The sequence below is a fragment of the Marmota marmota genome, unplaced genomic scaffold (genome assembly GCF_001458135.2).
Source record: "Marmota marmota marmota unplaced genomic scaffold, marMar, whole genome shotgun sequence".
NCBI lineage: Eukaryota > Metazoa > Chordata > Mammalia > Rodentia > Sciuridae > Marmota > Marmota marmota.
Genome location: NW_025999944.1, coordinates 2,046,649 through 2,072,635, shown reverse-complemented (window position 1 = coordinate 2,072,635; position 25,987 = coordinate 2,046,649). Strand labels below are relative to the sequence as shown.

Genomic DNA, 25,987 nt, shown 5'->3' with positions numbered 1-25,987 from the left:
TTAAGACCCATAAATCCTGTACAGCATTTATGAGTCAGCTGAAAGAGAAATTAAGAAAACTTTCATTATCAACAGTTTCAAAAAAAAAAAAATAACTTGGGAATCAATCTAACAAAAGAGGTGAAAGACTAGGTCAGAACACTAAAGAAAGAAATTGAAGAAGAACTTAGAAGATGGGAAGCTCTCCCATGTTCTTGGATAGGCAGAATAAAATGGGCATACTACCAAAAACACCGTTACACAGATGTAATGCAATTTCTATTAAAATTTAATGTTTTTTCATAGAAATAGAAAAAAGTCATAAAATTCATTTGTAAAAATAAGAGGTGTGGCATAACCAAAACAACCCTTAGTGAGAAAAGTGAAGCTGAAGGCATCACAATACCAGACCTCAAATTATACTACAGAGCTATAGTAAAAATCTCAGCATGGTATTGGCAACAAAACAGACATGAAGACCAGTGAAACAGAATAAGACACCGACACAAGATTATGTAAATACAGCTATTTCATACTAGACAGAGGCACTATGAACATACATTGGAAAAAAGATAGCCAACTCTCCACTATGTCAGCTCCAGAACCAACTTCCTCAACAAGACTCCTGAAAGGCGAGAAGGAAAATCAAGAATCGGTAAATGGGATGGTACTAGTCTACAAAGCTTCACAGCAAAAGAAACAGTCAAGAACATAAAGAGCCTAATGAATGGGGGAAAATATTCACCACCTGCACCTCAGAGCATTAACGTTCAGGATATATAAATATCCCAAAAAACACCAAAAAAAAAACCCCCAAACCTCAAATATAACCCAGTTAATAAATGGACAAAGGAACTGAACAGACACTTCACAGAAGAATAAAATATAAATAATCAACAAATATATGAAAAAATGTTCAACTTTGTGCTAGCAAGGAGAGAAATGTAGATTAAAAGTACACAGGTTTTATCTCACTTTAGTCATAGTGGCAGTTATCAAGAATGCAAGTAACAATAAATGTTGGAGAGGATGTGGGGAAAAAGGTACATTCATACATTTCTGGTGGGACTGCAAAGTGGTGCAACCACTATGGAAAGCAGTGTTGAGATTCCTCAGAAAACTTGGATGGAACCATCATTTGACCCAGTTATCCCACTCCTTGGTCTATACCCAGAGGACTTAAAATCAGCATACTACAGTGATGCAGCCCCATCAATGTTTATAGCAACTCAATTGACAGTAGCTAAGCTATGGAACCAACCTAGGTACCCTTCAACAGATGAGTGGATAATGAAAATGTGGTATATATACACAATGGAATATTACTTAGCCTTAAAGAAGAATGAAATTATGGCATTTGCTGGTAAATGGATGAATCTGGATACTATCATGCTAAATGAAATAAGCCAATCCCTAAAAACCAAAGGCCAAATGTTCTTTCTGATATGTTAATGCTAATTTACAGTGGGAGTGGGAGGGAAGAATATAAATTCACTGGATTAGATAAAGGAGAATGAAGGGAAGGGAAGGGGATGGGAATAGGAAAGACGTGGAATGAATTGGACCTAACTTTCCTATGTTCATATATGAATAAGCAATCAGTGTAATTCCACATCACATACACAAGAATAGGAAGTTATATTCCATGTAATATGTCAAAATACAATCTACTGTCATGTATATCTAAAAGTAACAAATAAAAAATGAAAATAAAAAAGTCCTACTAGATATAGTGATGCTTGCCTATAAACCCAGCGATTTGGGAAGCTGTCTTAAATTTAAAATAATAGAGTGGTAGAGCACTCAAGGTTCAGTCCCCGGTACCAAAAAATAAATAAAATAAAATACTTGAAATTGCTGTTTGAATAGAAGTGTGTATTCCATGTGTATGTCCTTTTCTCTCTCAGTCTGTAGTGCTACTTAGTTTAGTTTTGTTTTTCCTGTGATACTCATGATACTCGGCTCTTTTGTCTATTTAATAAGTGTAACAAGGATGTCACATCCAAACTCTGTCCCTGTCATTTTTTTCTTTTACACTGTTTGAGAAAACTTTCTGCTTATTATATGAATGTGATTAAAACCAGGATAACTGGCTTTTGTCTCAAATTATCATAGTAAAGTTCATATGTATATGAGAAGCCAGGACTACTTCAGTTCCTTATATTTCAGGTAACAAAACTCCATATCATGATGATTGAAAATTTATGTTAAAAGGAAAAAAGGGTGCTAACCACCCCCCACCCCCGTGGCCAGTTCTATCTGCAAAATAGAGAAAATTACTATCTATCCTTGCAACCTTATGTAATTTTGTTGGGAGTTTAAAACTATCGTACCAGACCTCTGTAACTTTAAGATAGTTTGGAAATGATATTTCTAGACATAAATGCCAGTTAGGAAAAACTGAAGTAAAATATATTATTTATATTCCCGTGAAGCAGTAAGGGGTATCTTTTTATTCTCTCTCTTTAAAAAAAAATAATTTCTTTATTTTGGTAGTTGTGTGTGGACAGCATGCCTTTATATTATGTGTTTATTTTTATGTGGTGCCAAGGATTGAACCCAGTGTCTCACATATGCTACGCAAATACTTTGCCACTGAACTATACAGCCTGAGCTGTTTTTTAGTCTCTTCATTTTTTTTTATTAGGAATATTCTCTTCATAGAAATTCAGTTCAATTCAAAAAACCTAGGGCAAAGGTCACCATCTTCGTGAATTTTTCCTGTATTCCCTAAATGTAATATCACTTGTCACATACATATAATTTGGCAGCCTTGGAAAGGCAGGTCCCTTATTTTTGCTTTCTATTCAGTTCACCCCAGATTCCTGAGAGAAATATCTAGATATTATGAAGAAACAATTACTAAAATGGGGAAGGAGTCACTCAAACTCCAATGTGTCTAAGATTACATAGGAAGCTTATTAAAAAACAAAACACCCGGGCTGGGGATGTGGCTTAAGTGGTATTGCGCTTGCCTGGCATGCGTGCAGCCCGGGTTTGATCCTCAGCACCACATACAAACAAAGATGTTGTGTCTGCCGAAAACTAAAAAATAAATATTAAAAAAAAAATTCTCTCTCTCTCTCTTTCTCTTTCTCTCTCTCTCTAAAAAACAAACAAACAAAAAAAAAAACCTTACCTTACCCTTGAATGCTCTCAATTCAGTGGTGTTCTCTCTGCCCTTCCTTTAGTGTCTTGTGTTTTATAGTTCCTGGTAGTATGGACTTTTGCACATGATTAGTGTTTCCTTTGCCTAGACTTTTTGTCTGTATAATACCTATCCCTCAGCTCTATGCTTTATGAATTCCTAAGGAAATTCTTTTCTTCTCTGACAAAGCTAACTCTCCCATTGTTTTTGTAGCACTCAGTACCTCATTGTTCATCACAAGTGCAGCTTTGCATTTATTTGTAGATTATTTAAATAATGATTCTCAACTGGAAGCTTCATAAAGTTAGAAGCTATGTATGTTCTTACTCTCTATTATATTCCTAATGCTCACATAACTCCTAGAGCACAGTTGTTGCTTAATAAATATTGAGTGCAGGAAAATAATGGTCCCTAAACATTGTTTTGACAATTGTTGAACCAGGAGTTCTGGGTACTTGTGTAATTTCTCTGGCTTGTAATTTATCTCTTATCTTTCCTGTATCTATTTGAGTATTTGGGAAACTGAATGAAACCTCCCCTATCTCCCCTAATAGTGCAGGGAAGGGGGCAATTTTAACATCAAATAAGAAACATGTAGGTACTTTGAAAAATGCAAAGGTGCTATTCAAATGAAAATCACATTAAATGGCTACTATAAGGTGGAAGGTGCTGTAGTAGATACAAAGCTTATTATCTTCAGGATGTTGTTATTTTTTTCTATAAGCCCTAGGAATTTTATTTCAAGATGGAGTTTAAGCTATAGTTCTTATATATTTGACTTTTAGCTTAAGTTAGAAATAGTATCTCTTACTATCCATTTATTTTCACTTGTGAAAAACAGATTACCTGAGGCCAGTATTCATATTCTTTTCTCCTTTATGGTCTAGCAAGCCCTGTGGTTTAGTGCAAACTTCATCTGTTACAAATGGCCAATCTATGTCTTTAAAACCATTACTTTTGTGCTGAAGGGCATAAAGAAATTGTATATGTTACTTCAACTCTGGATAAAATGGAATAGGAAAACAGTTAAATAAACTGAATTGAGATAAGTACTTTGTTATATTTTTAGAACAGGACAAGATGTCCTCAACTTAAAAAACAAACAACTCTAAATTTGATCATTCTAAAATTTTCTTCACTAGATTATTAAAATATATTTATGATTTTCCCCATTTTCTGTTCCCATTTCTTCCTACCTTCACCCTTTTTCATTATCCTAATTTTTCTTCTTTTTAACTTCAGCAATCTGGGTTGCAGGGGAAAAAAAGCTGGCACTTAATCAAGAACATGATCTCATTGCTTTCAATGGCTTAGAAAAGAAACATTTTAAAGCAGTTGAAAGATTTCACTTTGGAAAGTAGGTACTGCATAACTAAGTGTGTTGGTTCCCAGCAGAGCCTTGAGTAACCCCTTTCCAGCCATCATCATGTTTTGTTTTTTTTTTCTTCTACTTCCTGAGCAAGTGAGCAATAGCCTATGTTTAAAAAAGTCCAATTAGACTTTCCTTTTGGCTCTCTTACCAGAGTATAATTTTCTGTTCTGTAACTCCTCTGTATACACTTTTATATTTTTGTATTTGCATCTAGGCTATGTTACTTACAGAGAGGTGGAATGTAACTTGTAGTTTCCTTCTGCTTATGTAAAACCCCCATCACTTTCAGAGCCCTCTTAAATATTGCTGGGAGTCTTTGAATGGAATGGAATGTATGTTCAGGAAGAAAAGTGATTACTTTTTCCTTGCCATTTCCTTGGAAAGTCCAACCTCACTGCCACCTGGGTGGATCTTCTGTGAGGGATAGTAACAGTGCTGGGAATGCTGTCTTTGGTGTCTCAGAGCTGTGAGCTTCAGTGTTACCAGAAGATGCAGGATTGAGTCAGAGTTAGCTCCCCCAATGTGCGAGCGCGCGCGCATACACACACACACACACTCACTCACTCTCTCTCTCTCTCTCTCTCTCTCTCTCTCTTCCTGAGTCGCAATTCTGCGAGCAGAATTGGTACCCACAGGTTCACATTCTGTCTTGAAAACTTTTATCTTTTTTACCTGTCCTTTTACTATTTCTGGATTCATAATCAGTTCGAAGAACTGGATGGAAAAGGATACAATGCTATTTCTCCCATTTTCCTTATTTCATGTCATTCTTCTTTTGCTTACCCATGGACTCCTCTTAGTTCCTCCTGAAGTCTCCAGCATCCTTGAACTGCAAGGCAAAATACCATAAATAGGGAGGGAGGGGCTCACTGCCATACTTGTTCTGATAGTTGCTGAATTCTTAATCATACTTAGAATAGGCTCAGCCAATTTTTTACATTTATGAAAAATAATTTTTGAATTAGTATCCATTACTTTCTACAGAATTCAAAAGATAACAAAAATATGCCTAATGAAGAGTTCCCTGACTGCCTCCATCCTTTGGTCATCAAGTTTTCTTACCTGAGGTAGTTAGTGTTACCAGGGTTTTTTGTTGTTGTTGTTGTGTTTGTGGTTGTGTTTTATTGTTTTTGTTTTCTGTATCCTTTCAGAAATAATTTAGGCATGAATTAAAACAAATCTATAATAGTTATTTATATATTCTTACCTATTCTCCTCTTCCTTCTCCTTCGCAACTGACTTAATTCATATGTGCTCTCCCTTGTTCTTTTTGCTTGGAGTCAGTTTCATAACACATAAGGAATTTTCTTATTTTTTATGGCTGCATTGTATGGTTATACCAAAACTTAGTGTAATTCCCCAATGGTGGATACTTAGGTTATCCCCCTCCACCCCTGTTTTTTTTTTTTTTTGGGGGGGGGGGTTGTTCTGCTACTGAGCTATGTCCCCAGCCCTTTTTATTTTATTTTGTGACATGGTATAACTAAGTTGCCCAGGCTGGCCTTGACCTGTGATCCTCCTACCTTAGCTTCCAGAGTAGCTGGGATTACAGGTGTGTGATTACAGGTGTGTGCCACCACGCCCGGCATATAGGTTCTTTCTGATCTCTTACTTAAAAATAATGCTGCAAAAAGTAGCACTGAACATGAGTTATTTTGTTATTTTATGAATCTGTGTGTAGGGTAAATCTTCAGAACTGGAATTGCTAGAGTAAAGAGTATATGCATTGTAATTTGGATCCTGCTACCTCTTCAGATACTGAACACTAAAGGGTTTTGTTTGTTGTTGTTTAAATGATATTTTCTTTTTTTTATAACTTTATTTTATTTGTTTATGTTTTTATGTGGTGCTTAGGATTGAACCCAGTGCCTCACACGTGGTAGGCAAATGCTCTACTGCTGAGCCACAACCCCCAACCCCTATTGTTGTTAATTATTTCTAGTGAGCTTATGCTTTGATTTCTCCTTTTGGTGAATTAGCATTATTATCATCTGATTTTATTTGATGATTGCTCAGGCAATGTTCAGGTAACATAAATAGAACAAGTATAAAAAGAAAAAAAGATGATTTTGTTTGACAAGGTAGAGGTGGTAAAATTTCTTCTCTGTCTTCTTAGGGTCTCTGACTAAGCCTGGAATTAGAATGACACAAGACAAATTATTAGGAGAAAATTTACATTTTTTACTTAGTAATTTTCTTGGGAGTCCTCAAAAGAAAAATGAAGATTGTGAGAAACGGGGCCAAAAGTTTATATGCTGGGCCAAACAATAGTAAATTTTGAAAATGTGACAAGACAAAGGGGTTTAGACCAGGGCAGTTAATTGTGAAAAAGTGACTAGGCCACTAAGGGTTAGTTTAACAAGGTCTGTCTGTATAGAGTTCTTTCATCCTTGGCTCCCAGTCTGTGGTGATAAGATTGTATTCCTTCCTTCTGGTACAGGGAGGGTACTTTTTTTTTTTTTTATCTCCTTTCTGGAAGAAAAAGAAAGTTCCCTTCTAATAGCTGCTACTTTTCAAGTGTCCATAACCCAAAGTAATTAAAATGCCAAAGTAGCATATTTAGGGGTTGTGTACTCTGAACCTCATCAGTAGTTTAGAATTACTTCTCTGTCATGTGACAAAGCAAAATATAAACTCAGTGGTGAATGAAAGCTGATACTTTTATTTGGGGAGGTAAGGGTGATTACTGCTGTCCTGCCCTGCAGTGAATTTATGCATGCCCTCTATACAGGGATGACATGGGGAATTACAAACTGTGATGTCAGGTGCTGCAATTTTTTTCTATAAAAATGAAACCCTTGACATTTATATTGTCTTCCAACTTTCTGTGTGTGTGTGTGTGTGTGTGTGTGTGTGTGTGTGTGTGTGACTGAGGATTGAACCCAGGGCCATTCTACCACTAAACTACATTCCCAGCTCTTTTTATTTTTTTAAGTCACCTCATTAAATTGCACAGGCTGGTCTGGAACTTGAGATCCTCCTGCCTCTGTCTCTTGAGTCCCAGCAAACACAGGTTTGTGCCAACACTCCCAGCTCCTACTTTTAAATACTGTGTGGATCAAACAACATGCATCTACAGGATTGATCCAAACTCCATGAAAGGACAAAATTATGACAATTTACTTCAAAGTTCTTAATTGGCTTTAATTTTTATTCTATAGTTGGCTAACACTTATAAAAAAGAGTAAATGTTCTAATGACCTGTTTTTTGTAGAGAGCTGAAGAAAGCAGAAAGAAAAACCAAAAAACAAATTGGTCATTTCAAAGTTATTTTCTTTGTAAAGCAAGGTCAGGGAAACAGGGAAATAAAAAAAAAAAAAAAGAACTGATTAGTCAACATCAGGTTACATATTTGTGTGTGTAAGAATTTAGGCAGATGAAATTTCATTATCATGCTAATTTAAACTGCTCTTTTTGGGAAATTTGGCTGTTATTCTCACTATTCCTAATTTTTCAGAAGGTCAGATAAACTCAACTGGGTGATGTGGAACTTTAGAGTAAGTGACTCCGTTTTGCATTTTTAACGTGGTCTTTTGGGACCTAGTCCATGAGTTTAGTCCAAAAAACAGTAGCCTCCTGTAATTTTCATTTAACATCCTTAAACTGACAACTTATGCTGTTTACTGTTACACAAACAGAGGTAACTTCTTGGTCTCTTCTCTTTGACTCCCCATATACTCTAGTTACTCATCACCTGCTGCCAGCTGAATATTGTTTCTAGATAGTCTGTTGATTTAATATTTATTTATGTATTTGGTCATTCAATCATTCCTTCATTTATTCGTTCACTTTGGTATAAGGGATTGAACACAGGGGCACTTAACAATGAGCAACATCACCAGCTCTTTATTTTTTTATTTTGGAAATGGGTGTCACTAAGTTGCTGAGGCTAGCCTTTGAACTTGGGATCCTGTCCCAGCCTCCCAAGTTGCTGGGATCACAGGTGAGTGCCACCACACCCAGCTTCCACTGATTTTTAAAATAATTTGTTTTTTTTTTCTTTTATGTATTTTTTATTTATATATGACAGCAGAATGCATTGCAATTCTTATTACACATATAGAGCACAATTTTTCCTCTCTCTGGTTGTATACATAATATATTCACACCAATTCATGTCTTCATACATGCACTTCGGATAGTAATGATCGTCACATTCCACCATCATTAATTACCCCAGGTCCCCTCCATTCCCCTCCATTCCCTCTGTTCTCTCTAGAGTTCATCTATTCCTCCCATGCTCCCTCTCCCTATCCCACTATGAGTCAGCCTCCTTATATCAAAGAAAACATTGGGCCTTTTTTTTGGGGGGGGGGGGTGGATTGGCTAACTAGCATTATCTTCTCTAACTCCATCCATTTACTTGCAAATGCAGTGATTTTCTGCAGATCATCATAAACTATCTTCTTGAACCTTGATTTGGAGTTCCCTTTACTCTTTATCTATCCTAGTCACTATTTATAGAAGTTTGAGATTCTGATATCACATTTTTATTTCTTTATTCACCTTTTCCTTTGACTATGCATTTTTTAAATCTTTAAATTAAAACTTATTAATTTTTAATAATGGTTAGAATTTTAGCAGGTAGAAGTTGAAAATACAGGTATTTGTGATTTTTGCCCATGATCTCTACCAAGATTCTTTCCAGATTGTGGTCATTATTTGAAGGGGAACATGATTGTAGATATCAGTGTGTATTACAATGAAGCTTAGCAAGAATGGTTTTTCTGTCAGAAGACATTTGTGGCACTCTTCACAGTTGAGGACTTAATATCTTGAGCCAAAGTCTGCAAGCATTGGATTATGAATCTCTTTGGATTAAAAACTCTCACCTAGTGAATCTCATCTACATCTTTCTTTATTCTGTTCTGAAATTCTCACTGGAGATGGATGGACAGCTGTGGCTATTATCTCTTTCCTAACTCTTACCAGAGATTTCTACTATCTCAGGCCGTAATCTTATCAAAGGTGATTACCTACCTTTTGAGAGAAAAAAAATAATTCCTTCAAAATGGTTAGAAATTACTGCCTTTGATGCTTTTCCTTAATATGCTTTTCATAATTAGAGTAATTAAAAGGTTTACTAGAGGCACTGTAAAAACTGAATTTTGGAAAGTAATTTGGGACAGTGAGTCCAGTTGAAGGGGGAACCATGCCTCGTCTAAGCAATTCTTGTGCCAGAAATACCTGCCTAAATCTCAATTTTTGCAAACTCAAAACAACTTTCTCATCATAGCTTCGTTTCTGAATAACCACCCCTCATACAAAGCAGGTGTTCTCAATACAAGGCATTACATTGTGTTTATCAGGTTTTTTATTTTTATTTTTTAATAAAAATAGTTTCTTGTGATTTTTGTATACCTGAAGTCAGTTTTCCATTAGTATGTCGCAGCCTTGTAGAAAGATTAGTGGTTGGAATTTAAAGGAATGGGGATAGGGAGTAAAAATTTGTGGGTTCCAAGTTGAGAAACTTCTTTTTTTTTTTTTAATACCGTGTAAGATGGGAGGTAAAGGAGCTGGGGATATAGCTCAGTTGGTACAGTGCTTGCCCAAGGCCCTGGGTTCAATCCCCAGCACCATCAAAAAGGAAAAAAAGAAAGATTGGAAGTAGGAAGACCAGTTAGATTAGTACAACAGAAAGAGAAGGAAGGTCTGAAGTAAAACAAATCAGTAGAACTAGAGAGTTATATACAAAAACTGCTGTGGAGAGTAATTGTCAATTCTTGGTCTAGCATATGTTTTTGTTTTGTACTAGTTTATATAAAAAGTAATATTTTCCAGGTTACCTATCAATTCTATGTTGAAATTACACCCTGAGTAACACTTAGTTTTTGGAATAGACCAGAAAGTATAAACTGAAAAATTTTCAGAGTACATCATTCTCTGCCTTTCATTGGGGATATGCCTCCCATACACACACTACTGAAATAAAGTTAATAATATATAATTCACATATCATACAGTTCACCTATTTGAAGTATTGAATTCAGTGAATTTTACTATACTCACCATAATCCATAGGATATATTCTTAATATAATTTGGTTTGATAGATATATTAAATTTGTATAATAAATCTCTATATTTATATGTTTGCTCAGATAAAAAGAAGTAATAAAGAAATGGAATGTAGAATTAGCACATTTTTATGATGGTTAGAAATAATAAAGAATTTAAAGCTGACTTGAACTTAGAAATTATTCCAAAGATTGAAGAAGGCTTGCTGCCTATAGTTAGATAAGAACATATGTTAAGATGGGTACCTTTTCATCTTTCTTCCACGCTCCCCACAGGACTGGGGATTGAATCCAGGGTTGCTCTATCACTGAGCTGCACCCTCAAATTTTTTTTATTTTTAAATTTGAGACAGGGTCTCACTAAGTTCAAGACACTGGCCTTAAAGTCACAATTCTCCTTCCTCAGCCCCCCATATCTCTGGAATTACAGGCATGCATCACTGTGCCTGGCCCAATGGATACTTTTTTATTTGGTTGCATATAATAAATAAAAATGTTTACTGTATATTTTGCCTTATAGTTTATAGTCATCATAAAATGTGAGAATCCATGAACTTGTCAGTATACATCTGAGGGAAATAATTCAGATTGAAGATCTGAAATACATGAAGACTTTAGCAGATAAAATTGAGATAAGCTTTTATCATTTTGAAGTACAATACATCATCTTGCTGGGAATGGCCAGGTCATGGGAAACATAGAGAAAATACAGTGTTTATCTAAGTTCCCAAGTTTTTAAAGATGAGTATGAGAAAGCTACATGTTCCCCAGCTCAAGTAGAGGGCCTTTTATTTTCTCATATTTTATGTTTGTTCAGTTAACAGTATAAAATGTGAGGAACTGAAATAACTCCTATAATGGGTATGCTGAGGAGTTTAGAGAACTAAAAGAAATTCTTGTCCTTGGAACGCTTATGGTATTATGAGAATTGAATAAAGTTTAAGTTGGCACTCTGAAATTTTTTTTTCTTTTTTAACTTCAGCTTCTAGTTGTGAAACAGTATCTGATTTGACCACCTTATTTCGGATAATATTTTAACCTATCCTTCTGAGACAAAGGAGGTAAAGTACTTCACTTCTCTTGCAATAAATGGAGAGCCTATAAATTCTCTCATGTTGGCCTTCTTATCTGCCTTCTAGTGAGTTGACCAAGAATGCTTCAAGGCTAGTCATAAGAGTAGTTATTGGTGCTCTCGTAAGTGCCAATTTAATGGGTGCTGGAAATGTTCAAAGTAATATTTCTACTAACCTATTGATATTGTCAGAAATTCCAGCATTTAGAAATTCATGCTATTTCTATTAAGTTAGATTATTAATAATGTCTTTTTATTTTATTTTATTTTCCTAATTTTGCTACCTCGGATTGAACCCAGAGGGACTTTACCACTGAGCTTTATATCCAGCCCTCTTTTTTTAATATTTATTTTTTAGTTTTAGGTGGACATAATGTCTTTATTTTATTTATATGTGGTGCTGAGAATCGAACCCAGTGCCTCACACATGCTAGGTGAGCACGCTACCACTTGAGCCACATCTCCAGCCCTTTTTATTTTCTTTGAGACAGGGTCTAACTACGTTGCTGAAACTGGCCTCAAATTTGCAGTTCTTCTGCCTTAGCCTCCTGAGTAGCTGATAGTATAGGTGTGTGCCACCACACTCAGCTCTCCAGAATCTATTGATTTACTTCTTATTGCTAAGATGAAGTTTATATTTTTAAATAGAAAACTGTAGATTCTCCTTTGATCTTATCCTGCTAGAAGCTCCCCCTTCTCTGATTTCAGGTTCTAATACAGTGTGCCTTGTTCATACAAATCTGACTGGGTTGTCCTCTGTGCTAGTCTGCGAACCTGATAGGTTATTTCTTCCTCAAGATCTTGATCTTGAATGTTTTCTTCCCCTATCTACATAGATCACTGCCTGACTTTATCTATCTTTATTCAGATTTAATAGAGACTTTCTTTGAGCACACTATTTAAAATTGTAATCCTACCACTGACAGTCCATATCCTGTTTCTCTCTTTATTTTTCTTAAGTTTTTTTTTTGAATTTTTAGTTGTAGATGAACATAATACCTTTATTTTATTTATGTATTTTTATGCAGTGCTGGGGATCGAATAAGTGCCTGACACATGCTAGGCAAGAGCTCTACCACTGAGCTTCAGCCCCAGCCCTCTCAGCTTTATTTTGTTCTGTTATATTTATCATGCTTTGAATACTATATGTTTGATTTTTTTTTTCCCCTTCTCTCTTACCACAAGCATATAAACTCCCTGTTAACAGAGATTTTTTGGTTCATTGCTGTACTTTCCTGTGATCAGTAGTAAATGTTTGACTAATGCATAAATTAATTAATAAAAAAGTCCTACAGGATTTGACACATAAAAGAAGTGGCTTTAGGCAAAAGGGATGCCAAACAGTTATCATTGTGCACTTGATTTTTGTATAGTATTTGAGAAATTAAATTTTCAGAAATATTCCCTATTGGAAAATATTCCCTATTTAGCTCAGTGGTAAAGTCTCTGTTTTTAGTCAGCTTTTTAAACACTGACCAAAAGACATGATAAGCACAACTTAGTGGAGGAAAAGTTTATTTTCGTTCACGGTTTCATGCAGTCCACAGTAGGCCAACTCCATAGCTCTTGGCCTGAGGTGAGACAGTCCTTAGCAGAGGAAAACAGCAACTAAGAAGCAGAAAGAGAGGGCTCCAGCAAGCACTGTGTTCACCAAGAATAAAATATAAACCCCAGAGGCATCCCCCCAGTAACCTACTTCTTCAGCCATCTAGTTATCACCCAGTTAAGCCATATCAGTGGATTAATCCACAAATCAGGTCACACATCTCATAATCCAATCATTTCACCTCATCATTCTTGTGTTGCCTCATATGAGCTATTGGAGAACACCACATATCTAAACCATAACAGTTCCCCTATATTAGGAAATCCTAGTCTAATGCCAAATGTGGTCAACTTCTTTTTGTAATTTGTAAAATTCTGAACTCTTAACAAAAATGTCAAATGACAAGTACTTAATAGGCCTTAAATTTGTGAATGTTTGTTTTTAGTCATTGGGTAAATTGGTTTCAGCACTCACCCGGGAGTTATCTTTATGACTCCTTATGTTACTAAACAAGTGCCAGTCACTAAAACAACACATTTTGAAAGAAAGTGTCTTCACAAGGTAGCAAGAGTGGAGGTAGGAGACCCAAGCCTCTAATCTGCCTCCATCGGGACAGGGTTTAGGCATATTTTATGGGATACAGAAGCAGGGTGATTTAAGACTTGGAGAAAGGTGATTGGAGGCAAAGTAATCAGTGGCCAGTACATAGGGAGTCTCTCTTCATGATTCTTCATGGAATGCATGTTCATATAATGACTATGTTACATAATCTGAGGGCAGAATTTTTATTAATTTTTTTTGTAGTTGTAGATGGACAGCATGCCTTTATTTTATTTGTTTATTTTTATGTAATGCTGAGGATCAAACCCTGTGCCTCACGCATGCTAGGCAAGTACTCTGCTACTGAGCTATAGCCCCAGCCCAAGGTATCATTCTTTTTATGGTTTTGAGAATGGCTCTCAGGTTCTTGAGAGATGGTGATATATATGTACATTTGGAAGCCCTTTTATTGGTACCCATCAGATGGAGCAAGGAACCAAGGCTCATTTTTTTTTTTTACCATTACCAGGGTTTTCTTCATTTGTAAACTGAGGTTATTAGAAAACATATCATTGTTAACATCAGTTCTAGCTTAATATCAGATTTTGTGGTTTACCTGATGCTAGCTTAATTAAATCTCTTACTATAATTCTAAAATCATTTGTACTTTTAAACATTGGGAAACTGCTAGGATAAGGAAAATGCAAAACAGTGAGGAGGAACACATTAGATCTTCCAGAGACACAGAATTGTATGATTTTACTCTATTAACTGTGTATCAGTACTCTCCCTGCAGAAGAAATTAGGGGCTTCAAATGAATGAACAATAAATATGGATTGGTTTCCTGAGTGAATGGCTATAATTTAACAAAATATTCCAGATGTATGCAAAGAGGAATTGTTTAGTTCAGGGCAGAGATCCTTTTTAATAGTCACAGACTTCAGGAGGAGAGTCTGCTATTCAGATTTAAGTTACCCTGTTGTAGTCATTGCTGGGGAACTGTCATGGGTTAAGCAACATGTAGTTGTAGAACTGAATTCCCAATCTGGTGTTTAGAAAACTACCATGGGGTCTTCTGTGATTTTAAGGTTGACTATAAAGGTGCTGTGGATGTAGATTACAAACCAGTAGTAACAGGGTATTTCTTTGGTCACAGAAACATACATAGTTATCAAGAGAAAAGATATTTTTTTTTAATATTCTTAGCATTTGGCTTGTAGTGGATATTTAACAAATGCTTATTAGTTGTCTCAGAAAATGTTTCAATTACATCTTTTAAAAGCTTAGTCAAGTAGCATAGAGTCTTTTGGTGATAAGTTTTAGGACCTTTAAGATGATCTTATTGGAATGAGACTTGCACTATATATATATGTGTGTGTGTGTGTGTGTGTGTGTGTGTGTGTGTGTGTGTGTGTATATATATATATATATATATATATATATATATATATTTGAATTGCTATAATACAGGACAGTAAAAATGTATTTGTGGGGTTGGGGTTGTGGCTCAGTTGTAAAAGTGCTTGCCTAGTACGCATGAGGCACTAGGTTCGTCCCTAGCACCACATTTTTAAAAAAAGCTAAGTAGATGAAATAAAGGTATTAAAATATGTATTTGTGTGCTATACTAGTCAAGAATTTTGTAAAGAATATTTGCTATCTTGTAAATAGGAGTTCACTGAGGCTGGTAGAAAGGAAAAGGGAAGAAAGCATTGTATTTCAGAAAAGCTAAAGGAACTAATTGGCTAGGGCAAGTGTTTACTAGATGAGATAAGAAGTAGAAATTAAAGACTGATTGGGGAATGTTTAAGAGTTATAGACCAATATCTCATGGATTCTTTTGAAGTACCTATATTTAGGTACTGTCAAATTTACTTCAATTATGACTAGTTAATTAAATTTATTTTGTTAAGTATTCAGCTTGGCATGTTGGTATTTAAAACATATAGAGATAATTTTTATTTTATAATGACATGCTCAAAATTGTCTTTATGCCTTGGCATTACATTTTGCCATGAGGTATGACATTGCATTATCAGAATTTTTCTTGTCTATTAAACCAGTAGTTTCCAAGTAGAATTACCTCAGGAGCTGCTTAAAAATATTTTTGGACTCCTACCACCAACCAATTCAGATTCACTGGGAATTCTGTGCTTGTAAGAGACTTCCACATGATTCTGATGCTCAGTGCAGTTTGGGAACAACTTCCCTAAACTGACATAGAGATGAAGTTCTACATGGTATTGTAAACAGTGTACTGTACTTAAGTAATAATAGAGTGAGTTCATATGTAACTTAACAGTAGCAACCCTCAGAGTGGAGCACACTGACTACCACAGAAAGGAATTCTAAATAGTATGTTTTAAACAGCTACTCTGCACATGTTTTGAATTTAAATGACTCTGAAATCAGACCGCAAAGCGTACAGCTACACCTATTCCAGAAACAATGAAGCCACTTCCAAATGAAGGGAAGTGACATCTACACAGAGTATGCTATGAAGACAGTCACGTGGAGTCCGCATGTTAGCTGTACATACAGAGAGAGAGGTGGTTCAGCTCTGACCTGGAAAAAGTATTCCCTGACATTTCACAGCATTGTTCAATAGAGTTTACCTGTTCCTCTACTATTAATAATAAGGAAACGTTATTTTTATTTTCAGGTTATTATTTTAGAGTGGAAGAAAGCAGGCAACGTATTGAAAATAACAACAAAACACTACATTTTATGATAATTAAGTCCTATATTTTCATAATAGATTTTAGAGGACATTGTGTCAGTTCTGTGGCTTTTCTGATGAATTATGTTTATTGATAAAGCTTCAAAATAATTTAGTCTGGAGACAACTTCCAGAAGCTTAATGGAATATGAATTTTTTACCCTCTTTATCTGCTTATAGCCCCTTTTATGTTCTAGATATTACTTCAGGAGCAGATAAAGATAATAGGAAATAGTGACAGATGTAATAGGCACATAAAACAAGTTTATAGCATGCTTAGAAGAAAAATCAAATATGTCACTATTTTACTTTAAAAAAAAAACAAGCTGAGGGGGCTGGGGTTATGGCTCAGTGGTAGAGTACTTGCCTAGCATGTATGAGGCACTGGGTTCGATTCTTAGCACCACATATAAATAAATAAATAAATGTCCATCGACAACTAAAATATATATTTAAAAACCAACAAACTGGGCTGGGGTTGTGGCTCAGTGGCAGTGTGCTTGCCTAGCAAACATGAGGCACCAGATTCAAGCCTCAGCACCATATAACAAATAAAATAAAGACATTCTGTCCATCTACAACTACCAAAAAAGAAAAAGAAAAAACAACAAACTGAGTTTAGGAAAAGAAAGTCTGAGAAAAATGAAAATCAGTTCATTTGCCTCATGGGTGTTTAATCAATTAAAAGAGTAGGCCTTATCTGTAACTTTAATATACACCAAAAAAATGACTTGGTGGTGGACAAAAGTAATATAGTTTTAGGTCCAGGACAGGGGAACTCAATTTCCTTACATTCCGCTCCCAAGTAATTAACCCCTCTGTTGGAGTCATGTGATGAACTTTTTTTCTTTTTCTTTTTCTTTTTTTTTTTTTGTGATACTGGAGATTGAACCCAGGGGCACTCTATTGCTGAGCTACATCCCCAGCCCTTTTTATTTTTTTATTTTGGGACAGGATTTCGCTAAGTAACCCAGGCTGACCTTGAATTTGTGATCCTCCTGCCTCAGCCTCCTGAGTCACTGGGATTACAGGTGTGTACCACTGATTGACCTTGGGCAGGTAGGGTCTTGTCTTAATTGTCTACCTCAGAGGACTTCGAGATAAATTGTTAGATGTAAAATATTTACTCAGAGATGTCTGGCCCATAACACTATTCATTAAGTAATGGTGGTAGTCATTATTTATAGTTTTAAACTATCTTAAGTGCATTATTTGAAAAATTAATATTCTAGTCTTGATGTGTTTTTAATTTTTGTATCTGTGAATCTGTTTTTCTCACTTCACCTACCATTCTTTACCCAAAACTACATGTGCCTTTCAAATCACAACTAAATGTATTAAGGACTCATTAATCTGGTATTGTTCAAGGGAAAAAGAATGTTTGACAAAAGTGAAGCATCTTCCTAAGCCATAAACTTTTGTTTTTTGTTTTTTCTTTTCTTTATCTTCCTCCTCCTCCTCCTCTTTTTTTTTTTTTTTTTTTGGTGTATGTGTTTTTTGCAAGGAGTTCTCCTCACATTGTCCTTGCTGGTCTTCAAGTTCATGGGCTCAATGAACTTCCTGCCTTAGCCTCCCAAATAACTGGGAGTATAGGCTAAACCAGCTTAAGTTTGGTATTAAATATTTTGTCTTTTAAAAACCACTGTATCCGGGCTGGGGATGTGGCTCAAGCGGTAGCGCGCTCGCCTGGCATGCATTCGGCCTGCATTCGATCCTCAGCACCACATACAAACAAAGGTATTGTGTCTGCCGAAAAACTAAAAAGTAAATATTAAAATTCTCTCTCTTTCTTCTTTAAAAAAAAAAAAAGTGTATCACATAGTTTTCTATCTTTGTAGAACACAAATTCTAAACACTAATTACATTGAGTCACTGTTTTCATATGTATTTGTAGATAGTTATTTTCTTCTCATCAGGTAAGCTATCATTAGTTTTCTCTTGTGTTTAACCCTTTTTTATATACTCTTCTAGTCAGTATTTAAGTTTTTCTGTTCAATCTACTTTTTTGGAAACCAGCTATTGAAGCTTGCTAAGATTATGTTAAAATGGTGAGATGTCTGCAATTTGCTTGAAAATATCCATTGGCACAGTGTAGCACGAAGGGGAAAGATAATAGGTTGGCCTTGTTCAAGCTGGGTTGCGGATATATAGCATTTGTTATTCTATTCTTTCTACTTTTATATATGTTTGGAATTTTTCGCAATAAAAGGGTTTTTTAATATTTATTTTTTAGGTGTAGATGGATACAACATAATATCTTTATTTTTTTAATGTGGTGCTGAGGATGGAACCCAGCCCCCTGGCCTTGCTAGGCCAGCACTCTACCACTGAGCCACAATCCCAGCCCCAATAAAAGGTTTTTTTAAAACCACTATTTAAAAAAGAACTGTATGTCAGATATTTGCAGATCTGTACATATTTCTTCCTTTTTTTGTAAAGATTCATAGGAAATTTAGACTGAGAACTAAGGGAGGATATCTACATCTCTTACCTTTTGACATTTTATAATTTTTGAAACCTGCATCTATTATGTTTATGTACATATGTATGCATTATGTTTTTAAAAAATGTGTCTAGTCTGGAAATAGGTTCACTTCCTAGTGTGTTAATTGAAGGAACCCATAATATCTAATTTGTGGGTTGTGAGGATTATGTAGTTGTGTATTTAACATTTTTGTTTATTAGGTACTTGGGATTGAACCCAGCTGTTCTTTTACCACTGAGCTACATCCCCAATCCTTTTGTTTTATTTATTTATTCATTTAATTTGAAGCAGAGTCTTGCTAAGGCTGGTCTTGAACTTGTGATCCTCGTACCTCAGTTTCCTGAGTTGTTTTATTTTTAACAGATATTTTAGATGGATAGAAGTGAATACTGTATGAAGGGTATTATTAATAATTATAGGAAGCTGTTATTTTGGAATGAGCTCCCACTGTAGGCACCAACACACCAACCTAGAAATCAAAGTAAAATTAAATTTCATGGCCATTTTTGTTGTAGAATATGTTACTGTGATTCATTTTTTTACCTTTGTTTTTTTCTGGGGTTTACTTTCTTATCCACAAGAAAAGATTTTGCTATTTTGCCTAAGAAATGCAGTCAGCAAAATTTTCAGTAGATTTTCTTTGTACTTTACACCTACATTTTTAGGACAGGTATTTTTTTAAGTCAGCAAGAAAATTAACTACAACAGGAACTTCATTAAGGCCACAATTTAGGATATGCAAATGTGAATGGTTTCTAACTTTACCCTGTACATTTCACATATATCATTCACTGTTAGACACTTTGGTTTTTCTTAATATAATTCAGTGCTGAATTTGTTTTTTAACCAGAGTTTCTAATGAATGTTTTTGTAACTTTTTTCTAATTTACAATCTTAACTTTGAGTTAATGAAAATAGTTTTCTATTCATTATGATGTGAAACTACTAATAAGTTTAGTTTTTGTGATCTTTGGTTCCTATATCATGAATAGTAGCTTCCATTGTTTTGTGAAGATATGTGTGAATCGAGAGAGGCCAAAATGTCTCGATTGTGAATAAAGTGGTAGAATACAAGTCAGCAGATACCATTACTAGACTCACTCTATTATTAATGTATACTGTGTACAGTCATCATGCAACATGGGTATCTAACCCTTTATAAAATTGATAGTAATAAGTAATAGCCTCTACCAATAGTTAGTTTGAGAAATGTTTCATCATCTCCATGTAAGCTTGTTTATTTATTTATTCTTTTATTGTTATTATTATTATTATTATTATTATTATTATTATTTTAGCTGTATATGGACAGCATGCCTTTATTTTATGTGGTGCTGAGGATCAAACCCAATGCCTCATGTGTACTTGGCAAGCGCTCTGCCACTGAGCTACAGCCCCAGCCTCTATTTATTCATTCTTTTTGTTTGTTTCAGTACTGGGGATTGAACCCAGGGGCACACTACCACTGAGCTACAGCCCTATCCCTTTTTAGTTTTTATTTTGAGACAGGGTCATGCCAAGTTACCCACACATCCTCAAACTTAAGATCCTCTTCCCTCAGCCTCCCTTGTGGCTGAAATTATAGACATGCACTACTGTGCCCTATTAAAAAAAAAAATTTAGAAGTCTTTAGTAACTCTTTGAAGTAATTATTATCCAGTTTTAATAGATGCTGAAATTGAGACTTAGAGGAATTAAGCCACTTCAGAGTATTCTAGCAATAAAATAAGTAATATATACTTAGAACCTGGAATTACCCTATAGTTATGACATTTGGTTATGTTCATGCCAGGATTTGTTTTTTCTTCATAAAGGACTTCTTTATAGCTGGATGCAGTGACACATGTCTATAATCCAAGCAACTTGGGGGGTTGAGGTTGGAGGATTACAAGTTTGAGGCCAGCCTTGGCAATTTAGCAAGGCCCTAAGCAACCTAGCCAAGAACCTGCTTCAAATTAAAAAATAAGGTTGGGCTCTGTAGTGCATGCCTGTGATCCAAGCTGCTGGGGAGGCTGAGGCAAGAGGACTAAAAGTTCAAGCCAGCTTCCACAATTTAACCAAGTTGCCCTAAGCAACTTGGTGAAATCCTCTCTCAAAATAAAAAATAAAAAAGGTGTAGGGATGTAGCTCAGTGATAAAGTGCCCCTGGGTTAAATCCCCAGTGCCAAATAAATAAGTGAATGAATGAATAGACTGGAGATGTAGGTCAGTGGTAGTACCCCTGGGTTCAATCCCTAGTACTTCCCAAAAAAGAATTTTTTATAAATGACTGATGTTAATATCAAAAGGTATCTTGAATGTCCTTATAATATATGTATTCTGTTGCTTATTTGGGTTGTTCCTGGAAACAGATTGAACTTAGATATTTTCAGTAATTATTTCAAGTGAGTTGTTTGGACATCATTGATACTTTTCTGATTTCTTAAAATTTTGCTTTAAACCAATGTTTTATTTCAAAATAATCTTAAAAACATTAGTTAATGGTAGCTCAGTACCCTTAAGTTATATAAGTAAGACTTTTTAATTCAACACTTGAGTAACATAAATATTTCTCAATTTTCTATCTTTATTCTACAGAATGGTAAAGAACACTGATCATCTCTGGAAAACTTATTGATCCACCTCATGTAAAGTATGCTCAGTTCCTTTCCAGTGGTGTAAGTATGTAATCTTTCTCAATTTGTATTCTCTGAGTTGCTTTAATATATTATTATGTTTATGATTCATATTTGACTTCAGACATTTGTAGAATATTTTAGAAGAAGAATCAAATGGTCCGTCTACTTGATATTAAGATGAGCAAGTGTCATAATTATTTAGTAAAGAATGAATTTTCAAATCTATCAATGTTTTATCATTTGTTCAACTCTGGATTTTGACATTGTTTTAGTTGAGCATGAAATTACTTAATCATTTTTCACTGCTTAATAGCTAAGGAGATTGTGAGATAGATAACAAACTATTGAAGAGAGGTAGTGTCAAGTTCTTTGTGACAAGCAGAATGGGGGAGCATGTTACCTTAATGCTGCTTTTTGTGTGCAAAATTCCATCGCCTTAGCCATTTCTCTTTACCTGCTGGTGATGGTGATGTAGTTAATCTGTTAGCTGATGTAGTTGTGGCCTTTCTTTGGAATCAGGCAAAAAAATACAAATTGAGATGGTGGTATTGTGTTGAGAGTGTTTTTATACTAGAATATGAACTGTAACCACCAGTTCATACTAAATAGCCCTCTAAATAAAAGTATTCCGGGAATTTCAGAATTAGGAGAAGATAAAGTATCTATTAGGTCATTAAGATCATGTTTAGAGTCTAATGCAGAGTGCCTTTAGCATAAATATTTTCTAAAATTTGGTGGAGTCTGTCTTTCACTTAAATTTCTTCCGTTTTGGTTGAAAGTTCTATAATCCAATAAATAGACATTAAGATAGGTTTTCCTTGTTATTAAGGTTTTTCATTAAAGTTTTTCTCATCTCATTGATTCTATGATTTAGTGAAAAGTCTCTGAAATACATTTAGAGGATGTGAACTGTAGCCTAAGTTTCTGTTAAATAGCTATAGCCTTGCGAAGACACTTCATCTTTTGGGGCCTTGGTTTCCCCTTTTTGATCATTTATTTACTTATAGCTGTTCTCAATAGCCATTATCAATGACATCCTGAGGGCAAAAATTTTTGCCTGATTTGTTCATTGTAGCATCCTTTGTGATTCATATAGGGTCTTAACACATAGTAGGCACTCAATATATATTAATTGAATGAGTGATTTTTTTCTAAATGATCTCCAGTTCTCTGATTCTATACCCAATTTATGTCTTCCTCTAAACTTTCTTGTTTCTACTTGAATTTTGTTGGATGTGATAGAAGATGATCAAAAGTCACACAATTATTAACATACAAAGATTTTTTTTCAGGTTCACAATTCTTAAGTAGGGGGAGAATAATACAAGCAAATCTTACGAGGGACACAATTGGTAGATGAGGTACATTTAATTTCATAGTTCCAAAATTATTCAAATATGGTTGCTCAAATATGGTTGTTCAGTTAGGCTAGAAGTTGGCTTCTGTGTGAAGTCTAAGACAGAGAAATGATTCTTGGCTAGACCACCACAGTGGATGCCTTGTAAGACACGAAGACACATAAATAAAGTCACTTGATTCTAGAGGACAGTATTGGCAGGTAAAACTTCAAAGCCCAAGACTTGTCATGCCTGAGCTCTTGAAGTGTTGGTTAGACTCCTAAGGTCATGTGTGTTTTAAATTCTAGAAGTTAAGGTCAGTAACTCACATAAGGAGTCTGATGTGGAGTGTTGTAATATTCCTGAGAAAGAAAGGGAGCTTCCCAAGGGCAGAGGTATTGACTGCAAGTTCTCATAAATGTCTGATAAGATTTAATATTCTCAAGGTGGGAAGAAGAGTAGTTCCAAATTCTCATGTGTAGAATCTAATAGGCTGTTGCACTCTGGAACACAGAGGGAATATTTTCCCAGTTCTTATAGAAAAATAGCATGTATCATTCAGGTAGCGAACTGTGTCTTAGGAATCATTTCAAGACCACATAACAGTTTTTTTTTTTTTCACCAGATGTGCATTAAGATAGCTAAAATTAAAAAAAAAACTCAGTGATAATTGAAAACCATCAAAGAATGCTTAACACATTGGAATATAATCCTACTTCTCTCAAAGTTCTTTTATTGTGGAAAAAACATTTTTAGACCATTATCTCTAGTTAAAGCCTCTATTATGTTTTCATCAGTTCTCCTATTGATTTGAATTAAAGAATCGTTTTTACTATACTCTTAAGCTCAGTTCCCAATAGAAGTTCATTTCTTACTTGTTCTCAATTGTCATTTTCTTTTTTTAAAATTGCTGTTCATTTGATTGCAGTATTATTGAGAAAGAAGGCACTGTTCCCGTAGTGAGTTAGGCTTGAGTACATCTTTAGCTGATGCATATTATGGTTGACTCTACCATGTATTAAATCATCTTGCAGTAAACACCACACGTGCAAAACAAAACTTATTTTACCTAATCATTACAGATAAAAAGATAGAAACATCAGAATCCAGCTGAAGAAGATACTTTGTGTTTTAAATAAAGATCCAGTCAAATCCTATTAACTGTAGATGTTAGTAAGGTAGTAATGTCATTTTTACGCATGTGATTTCAAGGTTAATCATTCATGAAGGCTTTAACCTTCTTTGCTTTACATGTTTGTAGACTTGAGTTTATAAAAGGATGTTCTGGACTTCATGCCCAGTTAAGAAGGGTATAGGTATATATTCAAATGATGATATAATTTATTGCAAAATACTTCATTGTTATGGTCTCATGATTACAGTCTTTTCCTGAAATGTTGACTTATGAACCAAGCATAATTCCATAATTTAATTGTTCTTTTGTATTTTAAACATTGTCTCTTATTATAGTGTTTAAATTCTTATCACATTATTTTCAATTATTGTTGGTCTGTGTCTGCATATAGATTAGTAATTTAAAGTGAAAAATGTCCCTCATTCTTTGAACAATCCTTGTACATAAGGAAATTAATTCAATTCTTAAATGTTATCTATTTGTTATAAAAGAATTGCTGGTATCATGGATTTAGATGACCTTTATAAGTCATTTAATTTGATGATTATGTGTTTAAACTAGGTAACTTATGATAAATAAGTGTGAAAATATCATAATGTTTGCCTTTGTTTATGTTAATGCATATTGGGATATTGTTCTCAATATCTAAGAATACTTTTGATCTTGGTGTTTTTCTCATAAAATACTGTATCTTTGTCAAATGCGTGATTTGATTATGCTCATTTTACCCTTGGCATTCTAACTCTATGGTGATCATCCATTCCCTTCTAACATCTATTGGTCTTTTTTGCTTTAGCTATATCTTTGCATTATAGTCTTCTCTTGGTAAAAGTTATAGATATTTTATTTAAACAAGGTAAAGCATAAAGGGAAATTTATTCTCTCCCATAATAAAGCAGCAATGAGAGCAGTAATGTTTGAGACTTAAGAATTGCTGGAACAAAAGACAGGAACACTGCAGAGCTTTTTTCCATTGTTCTCTGCGTTTCTTGGTATGTCTACTTTATTATTCCTCAAACTAGCTTCCTGTGCATGGTAAAGAGTTCACCAGAGTAGCATCTTTCTGTAACTAAGCACAGTTATAGTGACTACCCTTCTTATCCCCAGTTTTATTAGAAATTTTTAAGGAGAGTAAGCCTTGGTCTCTTTATCAAGCTCACCCTGTTGTGAGTAGCATCCCCAAGAATATGTGTTTGGAAATAGCTTGATGTTCTAGGCAAACAAAATAATAAGTGCCTGCTGTTTCTTTTTGTGACCTCTGAAATAAAAATGGTTTCTAATTGTAAATGAATGCCGAATAATAGAAAATATTACATAGTTTTGGCTGAGTGCAGTGGCATACACCTTTAATCCCATGAATTGGAAGTCTGCGGATGGAGAATCACAAGTTAGAGGCTAGTCTGGGCAACTTAGTGAGACCTTGTCTCAAAATAAAAAAGGGTGAGGGTATAGCTTAGTGGTAGAGCACACCTCCGTTCAGTCCCTAATAACTGACACATGTACACATAGTATATAATGATAGTTTCAAATACTGTGAAAGATAGCCCTGACAGTTCTGCTTCATGCGTTGGGGTGGATGGATGCTTTTCAGTAATAGGTGAAAGTCACATAATTTACTTTTGTTTTATGCTAATACACAAACAGGGCAAGATTTAAAGAATTAGAAACAAATTGCTATGTGCTCTAGTATAAATAGAATTGAAAAATATCATGATTGATCTTTTTTGTCCATACAATAAAATATATCTTGAAGTCACAAATCTAAAGATTAGCTTATGAAATATTTTGATAGGATGATGAATGAAGGTAGCAAGAGTGGTTCTTCCTTCTTTTCTGTCCTCCTCTTCCTTCCTTCCTCCCCTCCACTTCTCCTCCTATTTTCATCTTCCTCCTCCTTCTTCCTGCCCTCCCCCACCCCTGGTACTAAGAATTGAAGCCAGGGTGCTCTACCACTAACTTAAATTTTCAGCCCCCCCCCCCTTTTTTTTTTTTTTTCCCGTTTTTCAGAGCAGCAGTCTT

General features: G+C 34.9%; 1 protein-coding gene across 1 annotated transcript in view; it reads left to right on the top strand.

The window, feature by feature from the left end:
- The first annotated feature begins 568 nt into the window (after positions 1–568).
- Hmbox1 (homeobox containing 1) overlaps positions 569–25,987 on the top strand; it is a 101,454-nt gene continuing 76,035 nt past the window's right edge. The window contains exons 1-2 of the mRNA XM_048801466.1: positions 569–634; positions 19,909–19,947. Of these exons, the coding sequence (XP_048657423.1) occupies positions 569–634; positions 19,909–19,947 (105 nt within the window). The remainder of the gene's footprint in view (positions 635–19,908; positions 19,948–25,987) is intronic.